Source organism: Excalfactoria chinensis, chromosome 14, assembly GCF_039878825.1.
Source record: "Excalfactoria chinensis isolate bCotChi1 chromosome 14, bCotChi1.hap2, whole genome shotgun sequence".
In the NCBI taxonomy this organism is placed as follows: Eukaryota; Metazoa; Chordata; class Aves; order Galliformes; family Phasianidae; genus Excalfactoria; species Excalfactoria chinensis.
The window spans coordinates 4,215,047-4,230,459 of record NC_092838.1 but is presented as its reverse complement, the minus strand read 5'-3'; the positions used below and the strand labels follow the sequence as shown (position 1 = coordinate 4,230,459).

Below are 15,413 nucleotides of genomic sequence, written 5' to 3'. Positions count from 1 at the left end.
GCCCGCCCGCTAACCCCGCAACGCAAGTAAAGAGGACAAATCGGCCCAGAACGCGGCAGGGAACGCTGGTGTGGAAGCAGAGGCAGGGCTGCACGGCGGGCTCCGCACAGCAGGGCCGCCATGCGGACGGCAGCAGCCGGACACGGGCAGCACGGCGCAGGGGAGGGCACGGCCGAGGCCCGGAGCCGTTTTGGTGCTGAGGGCCCCGCCTCCCCCCGTGGCAAACGGCGATGTCTGCGCTTAACGAAGTTCAGCTTCCCCACAGCTCTGCTCCGGGAAAGCCGGTCACCTCTCCCACCTCGCTGACGGGCTGCACGCCGTGCCTGAACGCCAGTTTGTACTTTAAGCGGATGGGATCCTGGGAGAGAAGAAAGCAGAACGGGGAATGTCACAGTTGCAGCCTCCTGGGCCTCCTTCCAGCCCATCCCTTGCAGCCCTGCATCGCCCTCTGGAAGACCTCTGCAGGGCCCAGATGATAACGTAAGAGCCATGGGAAAGGAGACCTGTACAGGCCCCATGTGCTTAGAAATCCAGGCCTGGCCACCCCCCCTCAGTGTTGGGATTCTTCCTTACACCCATTTTCTGACTCATAATTATTTATCAGTGCAACAGAGGTGACACACGTGGTCACACCATTAGTTGCTGACAGCTGCAGGGTGTCCCAGATGCCGTCCCAGCAGGCAGACAAGCACAGCTGTGCAGACCACTGCAGCGGAAAAGATGTCCTCCAGCACAACCCAGTGTGTCCCTCCCACAAGTCTCCTTGCAGACAGCACTGCCCCTGCCCTTCACACAGATGCATTATGGCCACATTCAGTGACCATTCAGAGCCAATGCCACGTACTTTGTGTGGATTGGCAAGCAGCAGGACCTGAGACACCACTGCTGGGGGAAGCAGCGGGCTGAAGGCTGGGAGCTCAGAACCGGATGCTGGTTGCAACTTTATTTTCATGGTCTGAAAGAGAAAGCAAAATGAAATCATTTGGTCCACATGAAATGGAGCTGGGAGTACTAAGCAGCTCGGTAGAGAAGTCCCTTCACCTTCTCAAGACATTTCTGAGTAGTCCCACTCCATTTTATTCATCATAGGCTTCTTACCTTTGGGACCGCAGCCTGAAACACAATGTCCTTAATTGGCTGAGCTGACGTGCTCAGCATGGAGAGAACCATCACCAGCACGTCTGGTCGGCCAGGAGCTGGGTCTCTGGAGAAGTGGAGCATAGCTTTGAAACCATCCCTGTCATACACTGTAAGTGGACAGATACTACCTGCCAGAGACAAAAGGAAAATAAGAAACGAAGCATGGATTCCCCCTCTCTTTTGAGGGCAGAACAGTGAAGGTAAGCTAAGAACAGCAGGAAGGAAAAATTAATACAAACTGTAACTTGCTCTAGCAAACTTGTAGGCCAAGCAGAAGACAACAGTGGCCTGTGATTTACATTTCACCTCCAAAGTACAGAGAGGAATCTACACGTCATAAGATATGAGGTGACTGGCAGCTGTCAGTTAAAGAGATGAACTACTAATCCAAAACATACGATGGGAAAAGCAAAAATATAACACCTCAGCAACTTACTGGATTTAACCTCTTATTACTGGGGTAAATCCATAGCTGACCATCACCCTTCAACCCTTCCAGAATCTGCTAAATCCTTAACTTGAGAGACTGAAGTCAAGGCCAAACTGTCTTCTAGGACCCGTAAGTATCTCTTAAGCCTCTGCAGAGGTATTTCTTGAAGTCAGGGTCAAAGAGTTTAGAAGCACACTAAAAAGATTAGCCAGGGCATGAAACTTCTGACTACTGAGCAGGACATTTCTGTGGTATCATTCCTAGCTCTTGCTCAAACTCTCAGATACATTACATCCTTCATAAAATAGCCAATTTTCTCCAGCTGACCCTCACAGCATGAAGCTACTTTGGCTTGCTTGCTCCCCTGCAAAAATCACAGGAGAGCTCCATTAAGCAGAGCTGGGGCACAGAAATCATTGCACTTACTCGGTGTAATTGAAATTAAAGGGACAAAAAGGTTTGCTAGAGAAGCATCATTGGAAGCTGGATGCAAAGAGGCAGCAGGCTTCAGCTCGTAGCCTAGGCTGGAGAATGAAGGATCTGCCATTGAGCTATTTGGAAGATCTGGAAAGGGCAATTTCATTGGTGATAAATCCCTGGAAAGAAAAGCACGTAGAAAGCTTATATTAACTGGGGAGATACATGGTATATACCATCCTCTGCTGAGTCCCTGTCTGTGTTCCCAATCCCTCATCCCGTTTAGGTACAAACTTACTCTGAGTTCCTAGGAAGCTTGAAAACTGTCCCTACTTTATATGGAAGACACTGCTGTTTCAGCACTCACTAAGGCAGAGTCTTGTTTCTGTTACAGTCATGAAACTTTGTTACGCAGGCTCTCTGGAGCTGTCAGTAAGGTTAAAGTATGCTTTAGTTCAGTCAATGCAAAAGGCTAGGAAACTCCAGAAACAGGCCTATGTTCTGTCAGATTGGATAAACTGGATAAGCTTATCATAATGGTCACCTGCTCTGAAGACCTGTGGATGATAAATGTTAGTTTCCAGGCATTCATTAGAAGCCTATCTTGTCAAAGCCTGAAGAAAAGCTGGAGAAAAGAGATCTGACTTGGATGTTTTTGTTCCTTTAGCTCAAGAACACCTTATTGCTAAGCCATGGGATTTGTTCCACCAAGGTTCTGACCCTGTGAAGGTCCAGGTGTACAATTGTTCAGAATTAGCATTAACAGGTGCACAGATGCTGCTTTAAGAGCCAGTGCACAGACAGACAGCTTGCCATCACTACCCAGTTGTAGCTAAAAGGTTTTTCCAAACCTCGCTGCTGTAAAAACAGTATTTCTCCTCTCCAAAGTCAGACTGTAATGCACAGAGCTTGCTTACGAGGATAACATCTTTGTCCTGGGAGGTGGAGAGAGCTGATCGAGGCCCTGAAATACATTCTTCTCTGAGCAGCTGCCTTCCCAGCTTTCCTCCAGTTCCAATGGTTCAACAGCACTTACATTTTTACTATATCCATTGTGTACAGCAGCCTGGAAAAGAGGCACTTCTGGTTCACGCTGCAGATTACCAGGAAAATCAATCAATCCCGTTCCACTGAAAAATAACTTTTTTTTTTTTTTTAAATACACATAATATTAATTAAAGTAGAAATAAACTCGAGTATTCTGGTTGCAAACTGCAACCCATCAATTCACTGCACTGCAGGAGGTTCACCTTCAGAGTAGACGGGTGTAAGATAAATAAATAAATAGGCTTCTGGTGAAAGATGGGAGATCAAGAATCCCAACCAGCGTTTATCTTTTGTGTTTTATAGACTACCCATAGCTGGGGATCACTCACCTCTGATAAACCAAAGTCAGGCGGCGGCTTCTGTAAAACCAGAGAGTCGCTGAGATCTAAGAAAGATACCACAAGGCACAGATCAATTACAGAAAACAACTTGCTTTCCCACAGCCTCTTCCTTTATTGTCTAACTGCAGTTTGCCTTTGACACCATTAAAGTAACAATACTCCTAAAAACTTCCCCTAGCTGAAGGGCCTATTTTTTCTTAAGACAAGCACTGAAGTCAATGTTCCATATTTATTAAGTACTACAGGTCCTAGTAACAAGGCTAACACTGTACTGAATTGTACATACAAACCTAATGCCTTCAGCTCCTCCTCCAGCAGACAAGCAGAGGTGGTGCTGCTGTGTCGCGAGGCAGAGGTGATGTCTGAAAACTGATCTGCAGGAGATTGGGACATGGCCTCCAGCTCAGAGAAGTCGATCAGTGTATAGCTCTTCATGCGCCTTGGAGGTGTCCGATGTGCTTTGGAAAGAGCAGGATGAGTTATAACGATCTTCTGAAAGCAACAGTGTACATGTGGCTACAGGCACATGCTAAAGGGCTCAGGTGAAGAGCTCCAGGAATGTTTTCATTCAAACACATGTAAAAGAAAATAGCTACGTAATAGTTTCCATGTGCTTAAGGGTTTTGCCCACATCTGTTCTCTGAGAAGTGGTTCCCTTCCAGACTCACCCATGAAATGCAGGAGGCAGAGCTGTCATGGAGCACTGTGGGGTTCTTTACCTGGTGTATCAGAGGAGCTGCTGGCAGAACATTCTCCCCCACCATCTTCATGACTGCCTACAGTCTGCCTGTACCGTCCCAGCACCTGTGTGAGCCTGTCATTGGCCTTCAGCAGCTCAGCTAGAAAAGAAGAGAGCAGCAGTTATTTAACTTTGGGCTCCAAGTGAAAATTAATAGCTTCTTTGGGGAAGAGTAATTCTGTGCCACTTCCCAGACACAGTTTATCATTCCAAGTGGAAAGTTTGGGTAGCAAATGCCAAGCATTCCTTCTTTGAGGAAAAGAGTACTTCACTTAGGAAACGAAGTTAAATGAACATAAATGCTAAGAGTTCCAAGGACAGCACTGGCTCCTACCTAAAGCCTCGTCATCATCAACTGTCTCACTGGCCAGCCGGAAGAGCAGCGGCCTGAGCTTCTCACAGCGCTGGAACAGGCTCTGGGGAAAGAAACATTTTGTGTCATTGCTCAGAAGATCCTGGACACTCTCAGTACTTCCCTATGTCCTTGTGACCACCTGTAAGTGATGCTACATCTAGAACAGCAAGCTACATGTCCTGCTTTGGCACAGGGTATCAATGCTGCATGCTGCTGCACTCTTACAACACAGTGACATGGAAGAGAAGAGACATGTTCCAGAAGACACTGGAACAAAGTGGTGTTGCTGGTAGCTGCTGAGCAGTCACATCTCTATGCATACAGGTGTAAGATAAGTCAGTGTAAGATTTTCCAATTAAAAAGTATCCAGAAGTGAATGGATAAAGAGGAAAGTGTTATGACCTTCAGTTTCTGATGCCATCAGAAAAGACAAAGCCTATCATGGCATTTTGGAAGTGAGCAAGCACAGTGGAAGCCATTTTTTTTCCCCCATCTGAAGTATAATATCTGCCACCTCCTACAGCCACAGCCCTCCCAGACAAAGCTATCTCCAAACTCTCAGTTGCACATAAGCACAGGAAGAGCATTTCCCTACAAAAATGACAAGAATTCAGTGGTCAGTACTTTTGAAGCAGACCTGATCCACAAAAAAAGGAATCACAGTAACCAGAGTACAAATCAAAGAGACAATAGCTTTGAGCTTCCTTGATCACATCTCCTCACACCCACCAAACCACGACTAGGCTAAGGGAATTCCCATATGTTACTCCACTGTTGGAGGAAGAATCGCTTCCCCATAAGATACCACAAGAGCAGCTGATCTGAACAGAAACTAGAATTTGTACAGCAAGAGACAGTTTCATTCCAACTTCATTTCTCAGTCACCAAGCACACTGGAAGTTATTCCTGCTGTGGTAATGCTCTTCCCCTGCAGAAACGGAGTGCAGCTTGCTGCCAATTGAATCCCGTTGTCCCAGGCTGTCCCAGTCACAGCTAAAAGAACCTCTGATGCAGGAAAAAGGAACACCTACCTGGAGCGTTTCGTGGTCAGGTTTGGATAATTCCTGTCTCTTATAACCTTCCAGCAATTCATCCATTCGTTTAACATTCTCAGAAACTTCGCTGATTGTATTCACTCTTCTGGACACCTTAGCTGACTTTTCTTGTTCCTTTGAAAAATGGAATAAAAGTAGATGGTGACTCAACTAATACAGACAAAGAGTGTGCATGTCGGGTCACTCTGGATCACTCTTGGCAGGGGCAGCTTCCTATAAATACGTCACTATGGACAAAGGATGGCACAAAATCCATAAAGAGGCTCCAGTATCAGCCCTGTGCCATACAGAGGTGTTGAGAAAGGAGGCAGTAAAAAGGAGAAAGGAGCAGAATGGAGCCACCTGCCCTCCTCAGGGCACTGGGCAGCATGTGCTGGTGTACAGGGATGCATTGTACCATAGGCATAAAGAAGCCTACAAAATTAGAGCTGGAAATTGATGGCTTCTGCCACACAGAAAGGCACTCAAAATGACTGCAATGAGTTTTTTTTAATCAGAGGTGGGATGAACCTTTCAGATGGGAAACGAGGATGAGACACAAACAGTGCCTACAGGAGAAAGGTAGTTCCCTACAAATGCAGCTCTTTTCACCTGGTAACCTAAGTAGTTCATCTGAGTCTGATGTTAGGTTATGGTTCCCCCATTACCACCCCTAATACTCCATTTAATGCCAGGATCGTGGCAGACATTCTGGATGTCATATATAGGGCATATAGTCACAGGCTGAACTGCCAGATCCCTTGCCATCCCTCCCCTTCTGTTCTGAGGAGCTACAGCTCCCATGGTCACCCACCTCCTTGATCATGCTCTTGATCAACCGGTTGGCAGCCTGCAGGTCCTCAGCATGGGTACTCTTCAATAGTCTTGCTAGGAGCTGTGAGGGGAAACCATTGCACAGCAGTCAGCAGCATTCTCTAGGCTCTGTGTTGGGTACACCCCACAGGTACACACCCCAGCGCTCAGGGACACCCACTGTCAGCAGCTCAGTGCAGAAAGCTGAGAACAATGACTTTCTGGCATCAGGAGTGTGAGAAAAAGGGGGAGGATGGCTGAGCTCAGGGCAGCACAGAACAGTGCAGTAACACAGCACGGGGCAGAAGAAGGGCCCAGAGGGGCCTTCCCTCTGAAATGCAAAGAAAATGGACTGTTTCTGTAAAAATGTTTCACTTTTGACCAAGCAATGCTTTCTGATGAAATAGCACAGCTTTCCCCACCTGTCGTGCAGCAGAAGCAACAGCATTGCTCTGAATATATCTGCATGTGCTCTCAGCAATAAAAATCAGAGGGGGGAGAAGGAAGGAAAGCCTTAAGGTTTACCTTGGATTTCTCTTCATCAGTGTCAAAGATGGAGTTCTGAGGTCTTGGAGAAGGGGGAGGTAAGATTTTGTCTTCTGGCAATTTGGGGTCTTCTTTTACAATCCCTGGAATGATAATCAGTATGGGTTCAGCAGTGCCTGAGCTGCCACAACACAATGCTCAGCAGCATGCTGATCCTGCACCCAGCTGAGCACCCATAGCCAGCAACAGCATCCCAGGGCAAAGAGCCCCTGAAAGTGCTCTGTACCTTTATACCACACCCCAGGGGTGAGCACTGTGAGAACAGCAGCCACAAGGCTGGAATGGCTCAATACAACCATTGTTGGGTAAATCTCTTTACACAGCTAAAGGCATCCCTAAGCAGCCCAGCAGCCTTGGAAGCAGCCTTTGGCCTTTCTCCCTCACACATAATGTCTTACAGAAAAAGCTGAGTCACAAAAGCAAAGAGGACAGAGAAGTGTGGGCTGAAGCCACGTGACCTCAAAGTTAAGAAGGAAACTGAAATAACAGAACTGAACCTTGTTTCTTCAACATCTGATAAGCATCCCGGATTTTAACTTCCTGAGGAAACCAAACCGTCCAACTGAATATTATTTCAGTCACTCTGGACTTGACTTTTTCTGACGACCAGGTTCCATAGTACTGGGGAAGAACAAAAAATATAAGAAAAATAGATCAAAACTGAAGAGTCTGCAGCATGTATGGCATACAGGTCCGGCCCCAAGTTGCTCGTGTGCAGAGATCAAACAGCAAATGGATTCCCAACACACACACAGTGCTGTCAGCTGTGTTTCTTGCAATACATGAAACAGCGGGCACAGCAGTGGCTGTAAATAAAAGCAATGCTATTGCCTGTGTGCCAAGGTCATTAATATTACACGACAATCAACAGGAAACCATTTCAAAGACTCTCTGATCAGTTACTACATCTGAAACCAAAAGTTTTTCAGCTCTTTTAGTGAAAACAGCCCTGTGCTTTATTCAGGCTGACCCTGCTCCATGAGCACAGCCCAAACTCGGCTACCTTCCACGTAAGGAAGAAAGCGAGGACAGCAGGAGTTACAATTACTACTTTCTTTACAGGGAAATTTGCATCCACTCCTTGTTCTCAGAGGCACAGAATAGAAATTGTGCTCAATTTCTACATGACATTCATTCTAAGCTTTCCCATCCGGGCTGAAACACGCAGCACACCCCATTGCCATGCGCTGGGCAGCCACAGCCACCCACCTTTGGGGACAGCACTTTAATCAGCTCATTCAGAAACCGGAACTTTGCTATTTCATTGTGAAATTTCTCACCGCAGTTATTCACGCACGTCTCCAGCACCTGCAGAAAAGGAACCAGTAAGAAAACAGAGCCATACACACGCAGCTTAGGGAATTCCTAAAGACTTTGTTACTACGATGTTACAGCTAAGGCTTTTCCGGCACTGTGTGGTACAGATACAGAGATACTACAGAAGTCACACAGCAAAAGTACCTTTTATTCACCCAACCTTCTCAAGGAAGGTGCTTAAGACCACTGTGCTGCCCTCCCCTTTATTAACAACTTCTGGAGCCGCTGACCCTGAGGCAATAGCACAGCTGCAGCCAGAAAGCCACAGAAAGGAGCCAAAGAATTCACTCCCTCTGTTTCTCCATTCATCGTGTGACCAAAACCAGGGCATACATCCACGGGAAAAAGAAACGGGGGGACATCAGGACGAAAAAGAAGTGGCAGCCTTACTGCCCCAAGCCCGCAGTCGTTGCTGCCTCTCCTCGCACGTGGCCGAGAGCACTTACTGTCAGCGCATGGAGAGCTTCCACCTCCTGGGGCGACTGGATCTTGTGTGCCAGCAGCCGCGCTGCCAGCGGTGGGCTGGGGAGCAACAGAAGGAGGTCAGTCAGCCCTCGAGATAACCCAGCGCTGCTCACTGTGCCCTGCGGGGCAGAGCAATCGCCCGAGCCGAGCGCTACGTCCTCCGCAGCCCATCCGCCCGTTCGGGCCCCGCAACCGGCGCTGCGGGCTGAGCAGGGCCGCCGCTCTGCTTACCCCTCCGTGTCCGCGTTCAGCTGCGCGCAGAATTGTTGGATACATTCCCAGTTCTCCTCGGGGACACCCGGATCGGTGGCTTCATCTTACCCGGGGGAGGAAAGAAATAAGGTTTCGGTGTGAGATCGCGAGGCGAGGGCTGGGAGCGGCTCAGCACCGGCCGCTCCGCTCGGGGCCTTAACGCGAAAGGCAGAAATAGAAGGCAAGCGACGGGCAGGAAGCGATCATCAGCGACACCTGCGTAAAAACGCAGCGCTGAGCTCCCCTTCTCCAACAGCCCAAGGTGGGAGCGCAGCTCTCAGCCCCCGCAGCGCGGAGCCGCGGAACGCTCCAGCCCGCCCCGCCGTGCCCGCAGCCACCGCCCCCCGCCCCGCCGTTCCAGCGGCTCCCCGCCCGCCCTCACGCACACGGCGGCCGCAGCGCTGCCCGCACCCCGTCCCCGCCCGCACTCACTGAGCCACCGCTGCAGCCGCTCCGCTCCGGCCATGGGCTCCCGCTGCGTCCCGCTCCGCCGCCCCGCCCGCTCCCGGGGCCGCCCAGGAAGCGATCCTCGCGACGCCGGCCGGCCGCCCCCCTCCACCCCCACCCCGCACAGACAGCACACAGCAAGGTGGTTTCGGTGATAGCTGTCAGCAGAGCTATTTAACACTTAAAGACCGGCCCTCCAATAGAAAAAGTTCCACGTTTCAGCTGAACCGCGTACACTGCACGGTTAGTTTAAGTCCTTTCTCCGTAGCAGCAGGTAGCAGCTGCTCACCACCCCACCCCCTAAACAGCATTCTGGTGCTGGCAGGGCTCCTCTAGCTGTAGGGCAATGCCCAGAGCAAGGTGGGCAGCTGGCACGGCACTGCCTTCCATCTGTAGGCACTGAACTGCTGATAGAAGTCTCCGAATCCCAGCCAGAACACTTGGCTACTTCCACAGGGTGATGGCACAAGGACAGACCTCTCTCTGTATGCAGTTCCTCTCCCACAGACTGCCTCAAGGCTGAGGGTACAGACACACAGACACACGCATGGCCCAAAGCCCAGCACATCTGATCAGAGATAATCACGCTGTCACCAAGAAGTCCAGCTCTGGGATGATAACAGTTGGTACCCACACCACCCAGAGCCACTGCTGGCTGTCCATGCCATGGGTCCCACGTTAGCTGGATAGCACTTTGTGTATCCTTCCACACACTTCTCTGGGGCCCAACGTCACCATCATCTCAGCCACGCTTGGTCCATGCTGAAAGCACAAAAGAAATGATTGTACAGATGGCAACTTACACTTTCCAGTACAAAAGTCTGTAGCAGCAGGCAGGAAGTGATGAAGTGACAAGCTATCAGATTGCTGTTAGACCAAGGGCAGGGGTTTTGTTAGCAATCTCAAAGCAAGATTTTGTTCTTTCTTCCTGAAATAAAACGGTCAAGCTGAACCAAAAAAACAACCCCAGAGCCTAAGCCAGAAGCAAGCTGTGAAGAATGCCTCCTCTAACACTTGGGTTTGAACTTTGTACAGAAGATGAATGCGGAGCATTGCACACGAGATCCTCTTTGGCATAAAACTCACAAGGTTGCTAACGCCCTCTACAGCTGGTCCAGAAGTTTTGCTAACTTCAGGTTTACAAGCAGCATATCCATGCCTTAAAAACACCTTTCTGGAACTGTCAAGAACAGCCTTTTCATCCAGAACTGCTTTATGTCAGTACTTTCACTCCTAACAACAACTGACGTGAATTCTTATAATAAGTCTAACCCAAATGCTGGTATCTTGATAGCACAGAAAGACTGTTGGTTAAAAACCACACACAGAACCATGAGGTTCCAGCACCAGAACTTGTTTTTTTACCTGCTGCCCACTGATAGCCATGCGGAGAAGCTTCATCATGCTGCTGTACTTCATCTCTCTGGTCTCCTTCTGCAGGTTTCTGAGGTCTTTGTTCAGCTCCTCGATGGTCCAAACAGCTGCTGGTTTTGTCATAAGCCTTTAGGAAACGAGTAATTCAGATTTCTGAATAAATACAATTTGTAGAGATGCGGGAGTCATTTCTGGCAGCATCAGATACAGACAGCAGTACTATTATCTCCACAGGAGAGGCATTTAAATTGCCATCACCTGGACTCAGTTACCACTCAGCTGTGACAGATGACTGGGGACAATCAGCTTTGCAGACAGCTGAAAATAAGAGTTAATTTTTTCATCTACTGCCACCTCAACTTCTCTCTGAGATGTTCGGGGCTCATTTTCACTGAAAACTTCAACCTGGTATACACAGAATCTGGGCAGGAAAAGAGATTGACACAGCATCCCTCCCAGCTGCAAGGCATGGAGCAACAAAGGAACATACAAAGCAGCAATGAAACATGCGGGCAAAACCCCCACAGAATTCCTTGATACAGAAGAAAGGACATAGCAAAGGTTGGACAGACAGTCTGCCATCCCAGTGATGCTTCTGACTGGAGAGAAATCAGGTGTGTGTGTACAGAGCTGCAAGGAGACACTTACCCTAGAACTAGCTTTCCTATTTCATCTGCTTCTGCAGAAATCATCTGTAGCTGATCTCGGGACACTGAGGGCCTAACCCACAAGTAGGAATAGTTGTCCAACACCAGGTCCTTCAGATGGCTTATGTGGCCCTGGAGAAAGAAAGCAGAGCTGGCAAGACCAGGGGTGACAGTGACAGTTTGGGGAGGGAAGAGACCCTTCCCCCTGTGCTTCACAAACAAGTGAAGAAGGTCCCAGCACACTGCAGCCTTGTGCTTTGAGCCTGCTTAGAAGAAACATGAACTGCTGACATTTTGGCCGCTGTTTTTCACACCCATAACTGCCTGGTGCACACGGAGATACAAAAGCAGCCTGAAGGGTTTGGTACCAGTCCTGCACAGCACATGCAGCTGACTCACTCTGTCCCTGGAAGTGGCTCGCCACACTCAGTTGCTGCCTCTCACGAGATGCACAGGGAGTCACATGGGCAGCCCACAGCAAAACCTCTGCTGACAGATGGGGCGTCTGCCTGCCCTTACAGAGATGTTTTACTCCCCTCAAGGAATTCCCCAAATCCTACAGTACCATCCAACAGGCAGACTGGGAAACTGCTGGGTTCACCCTCTTTCCTAGCACTGGGAAAAGCCACATTATTTCCTATCTCCTCTAGTGCCTGCACTCTGTCATTGACCTGAGACCAGGACTCCACACACCCAGGTGAACCATCAAGAGCTTCATCCAACTCTGCTAAGCAGAGATTTTGCTTTGACTTTGCTTCCAAAGCACAGAGTAGTAGCAACACAAGCAGTTTTACACTGCCCAATTAGCAAAAAGCCAGGCATGAGCTGCCTGGCAGTATGAGGAGTCTGCTCAGCCCATGCTCCAGCCCTCCACAAAATGGTAACACCATTTCATCACTTCTCATACTTTTCTCAGCAGAAGGACTCGCTCCACGTACTCCTTTTCCAGAACCTCTTTATCCACTTGTTGATCCCCATAGACCTGCTCCACCAGCAACTGCAGCTCTTGAATTAGCTTCTGCCGTAGCCCTTCATTCTCAATATGGCGAGTGAGGTGCATCCTGGACAAAGAAAAACTGCTCTGGGTTTTGTTCACTCTAATCATCCCCATCTCATATTTATCAAACTAGAGCAGTTGGAAAGGCAACATTACACCTTGGACAGACATCCGACAAAGTATTAAATATTTATCTACCACTGATATTTCTACCTGTTGAATTCTGGGAGTTTCTCAAGATCCATTAGTGCAGAGTGGGTTGTAATTCTGCTTATTTCAAACTGTGAGATCAGTTCCTCCAAAGTCCTCCCCATCTGTTTCTCTGCAAAATAATTCAGCAAGGTTATGACGTCCATTCACTCTCCAGCAGAAAGCTGGAGTCGTCATTTTTCATTAGAGAAGGCAAGATCGCTGCTGGTACAGCAGCACAGCTGAGGAAAGAAAGTGAGTGAAAAAGAAGGGTTTCTTTCAGTGCTAGGAAGAGCAGAGACATACCCTGGCAAACAAGAGGTAACTTCTGGCAAGCATGCACAGGAAGCTGCCCCTTCTGTAAAGCAGACTGATAACAAGGAACTAAACCTGGGACATTCTGCTTTGCTCTATTTCACCCCTTGGCAAAACAGCCCTTGCATCACTCAGCCCGACACAAACAGTACTTGGCCAGGAGGCTTCCCTGCCCAGCGAAGGACTCATACCCAAGCAGAGTTCCTGAAATATACATTAATGTGATACTCACACAGCCAAAACAACAAAAGGAACAGCTGACTCAACTACTTGTGGTCTTTCAGGTCAAACAAGAAATGTGGAAGATGTAATACCTGACACTGCAATTATTAACCAGAGAACACAAGTTTTCCCAGGACTTTGCAGACAGTTTAATCCTTCTGAGATGAAAGTTGTCCCAGGTGAGAACACATTAAGCACCACTCAACTTGAATGGCCGCATAGAGACAGAAAGATTCCCATCATCTAGTCCTGCAAAGGAGCTCTGCAGAAGCTGTGGTGGCATTTCATTGACAGAGGCCCAATCAGACCGCTTGCCTGACATCCACTTCCTTTTAATCTTCCTGAAAATCTTCCAGAACACTTAAATAAACCCATCCCTCTCCCTAAAGTCAGCCCCAAGGAGTTCCTACCAAGCAACAAGCCTGCTCTCATTACCTGCAAACCCAGAGCCGCAGTTGGTTATCATGTCCAGCAGAGCCTCAGGTAGGTAGCCCTCCTGAGCAAAGCGCTCCAGGAAGATGTCCCCCTGCCTCTTGGACAGCTTACTGCCATCCTTGTTCAGAAGCAGTGGAAGGTGCCCAAACTGTGGGGGGTCCCAGCCAAAGGCTTTGTAGAGGAGAAGGTGCTTGGATGTTGAAGTAAGCCACTCAGTTCCACGCAGGACGTGGCTGATGCCCATGTGGTGGTCATCCACCACGTTGGCCAGGTGGTACGTGGGGAAGCCATCTCCCTTGAGGATCACTGGGTCACCCTCCACCTCTGCCACCTCGTGCTTGTTCCAGCCATAGACCAGGTCCTGGAAGGGCTCCACGCCCCGCTCCAGTCGGAAGCGCACAACCCAGTCCAGGCCCTGTGCCAGCTTCTCAGCCACCTCCTTGTGTGTCAGGTGGCGGCACCGGTTGTCATACCTTTGGGAGAGGAGAATGGAGGTGTCAGATCAATAGAGGCCAAACCCAACAACGTCTTTCACATCCCCAGAACTCTACATGGATTTATGACTTTTAGCTATGATCTGCCCCACTGTGTATCTACACAACCCCTCCACCTTCACAGATCACTTCCCTAAGCCCCCAAGGTTGTGAAGACAACCCTGCTGCCACACGCTTTGCCCTGTGTTTGGGAGAAAGTGAGGTAGATGGGGCAGTCTCCTACCGTGGGGTCTGTTGGCTGCGCAGGGCCTCCTTCCTCAGCAGCTCCAGGCGCTGTGGGGTGCAGAAGCAGCGGTACGCAGCACCACAGTCCAGCAGAGCTTCACTGGCAGCCCTGTAGAGGTCAAGTCTGAGGGACTGCTGGTAGGGGCCAAAGGGACCACCACGCCGAGGGCTCTCATCAGGAGGAATGCCTGGAAGAGCCACACAGTGGACCTAGAAAGGGTTCCAAAATCCCCTTTCAGTTGTAGAACTCGAGGAGGAAAAACGAAAACAAAAAACACATGGAATCAGATACCTGCAGAGCTCTTCTGGCAAGCACCCGTACACAAAGAACGTACCAACATAGAATGGGTCTGAGTGACTCTGCTCTTTCTGTGACGTCTCCCGCACACAGACCGTGTTAAAACCCTGTTGTGCCACTGCCACAGCTGGGAGTCTGTGTGTCAGACAGCGCAGACCAACCTGATGGTCAGTCCTACACAATCAGCGCTACGTTATCATAGAACCATTGGATGGCTTCAGTTGGAAGGGATCTCTAATGGCCATCAGGTCCCACTCCCTGCACTGTGCAGGGCCACTTACAGCTCCATCAGTGCTCAGAGCCCCCATTCAGCCTGACTGTGGGTGTCTGCAGGGATGGGGCACCTCCAGCTCTAGGCACACTGTGCCACTGTCTCACCATCCTTATTTTAAACAACTTTCCTCTTAAATCCAATCTAACCGGACACACCGCCTCGGGGCTTACCTGCCCACTGCAGCATGTCCTCTATGCTCTCGGCGGCCCCGGGCACCACCCGGCCTTGGTCTGTGTCCTCCACTCTCAGCACGAAAGTCCCCCGCTGCTGTTTGGCAAAGATGTAATTGTACAGCGCGGTGCGGAGGCCGCCCAGGTGCAGGAAACCTGTGAGCGTGTGCAAGGCACAGGAGAGCGCAGTGACTGGAACGAAAGAGAACGGGGCACCTCCCGCAGCCCCGACCCGAGCCCAGCAGGACCCCGCCGTGGGGCCAGGACCACCCTTAGGCTGCAGGACCGTTACCTGTGGGGCTGGGCCCGAAACGCACCCGCGGCCCCGACGCGGCCGCACCGCACGCCGCCCTGAGCACCCGCGCCATGCCGCCACGCCGCTTCCGCCCGCCGCGCTCAGCCAATCCGCGGCGCCCATCCGCACCAGGGG

The 15,413-nt window shown here is 49.9% G+C and overlaps 2 protein-coding genes across 3 annotated transcripts; both read right to left on the bottom strand.

Moving 5' to 3' along the window:
- Positions 1–115: 115 nt before the first annotated feature.
- Positions 116–9,432, bottom strand: GGA2 (golgi associated, gamma adaptin ear containing, ARF binding protein 2). Of its 2 annotated transcripts, none has more exons than XM_072348863.1 (17): positions 9,329–9,432; positions 8,876–8,960; positions 8,626–8,701; positions 8,072–8,170; positions 7,360–7,483; positions 6,842–6,945; positions 6,318–6,398; positions 5,501–5,638; positions 4,449–4,530; positions 4,095–4,214; positions 3,666–3,833; positions 3,364–3,419; positions 2,905–3,080; positions 1,997–2,166; positions 1,099–1,268; positions 845–955; positions 116–358 (listed from the first exon to the last, which is right to left on the bottom strand). In XM_072348863.1, the coding sequence occupies exons 1-17, from the start codon at positions 9,360–9,362 to the stop codon at positions 251–253; spliced, it is 1,902 nt and encodes a 633-aa protein (XP_072204964.1). In that variant the 5' UTR covers positions 9,363–9,432; the 3' UTR covers positions 116–250. The 2 variants fall into 2 exon arrangements, with proteins under 2 accessions (XP_072204964.1, XP_072204965.1); XM_072348864.1 differs by having other exon boundaries at positions 2,905–3,053.
- A 57-nt stretch (positions 9,433–9,489) lies between these two features.
- Positions 9,490–15,389, bottom strand: EARS2 (glutamyl-tRNA synthetase 2, mitochondrial). Its single transcript, XM_072348865.1, has 9 exons — positions 15,276–15,389; positions 14,984–15,139; positions 14,240–14,429; positions 13,523–13,995; positions 12,575–12,683; positions 12,272–12,425; positions 11,366–11,496; positions 10,709–10,844; positions 9,490–10,105 (listed from the first exon to the last, which is right to left on the bottom strand). Exons 1-9 carry the CDS (start codon positions 15,349–15,351, stop codon positions 10,022–10,024), a joined length of 1,509 nt encoding a protein of 502 aa, XP_072204966.1. The 5' UTR covers positions 15,352–15,389; the 3' UTR covers positions 9,490–10,021.
- Positions 15,390–15,413: the final 24 nt, after the last annotated feature.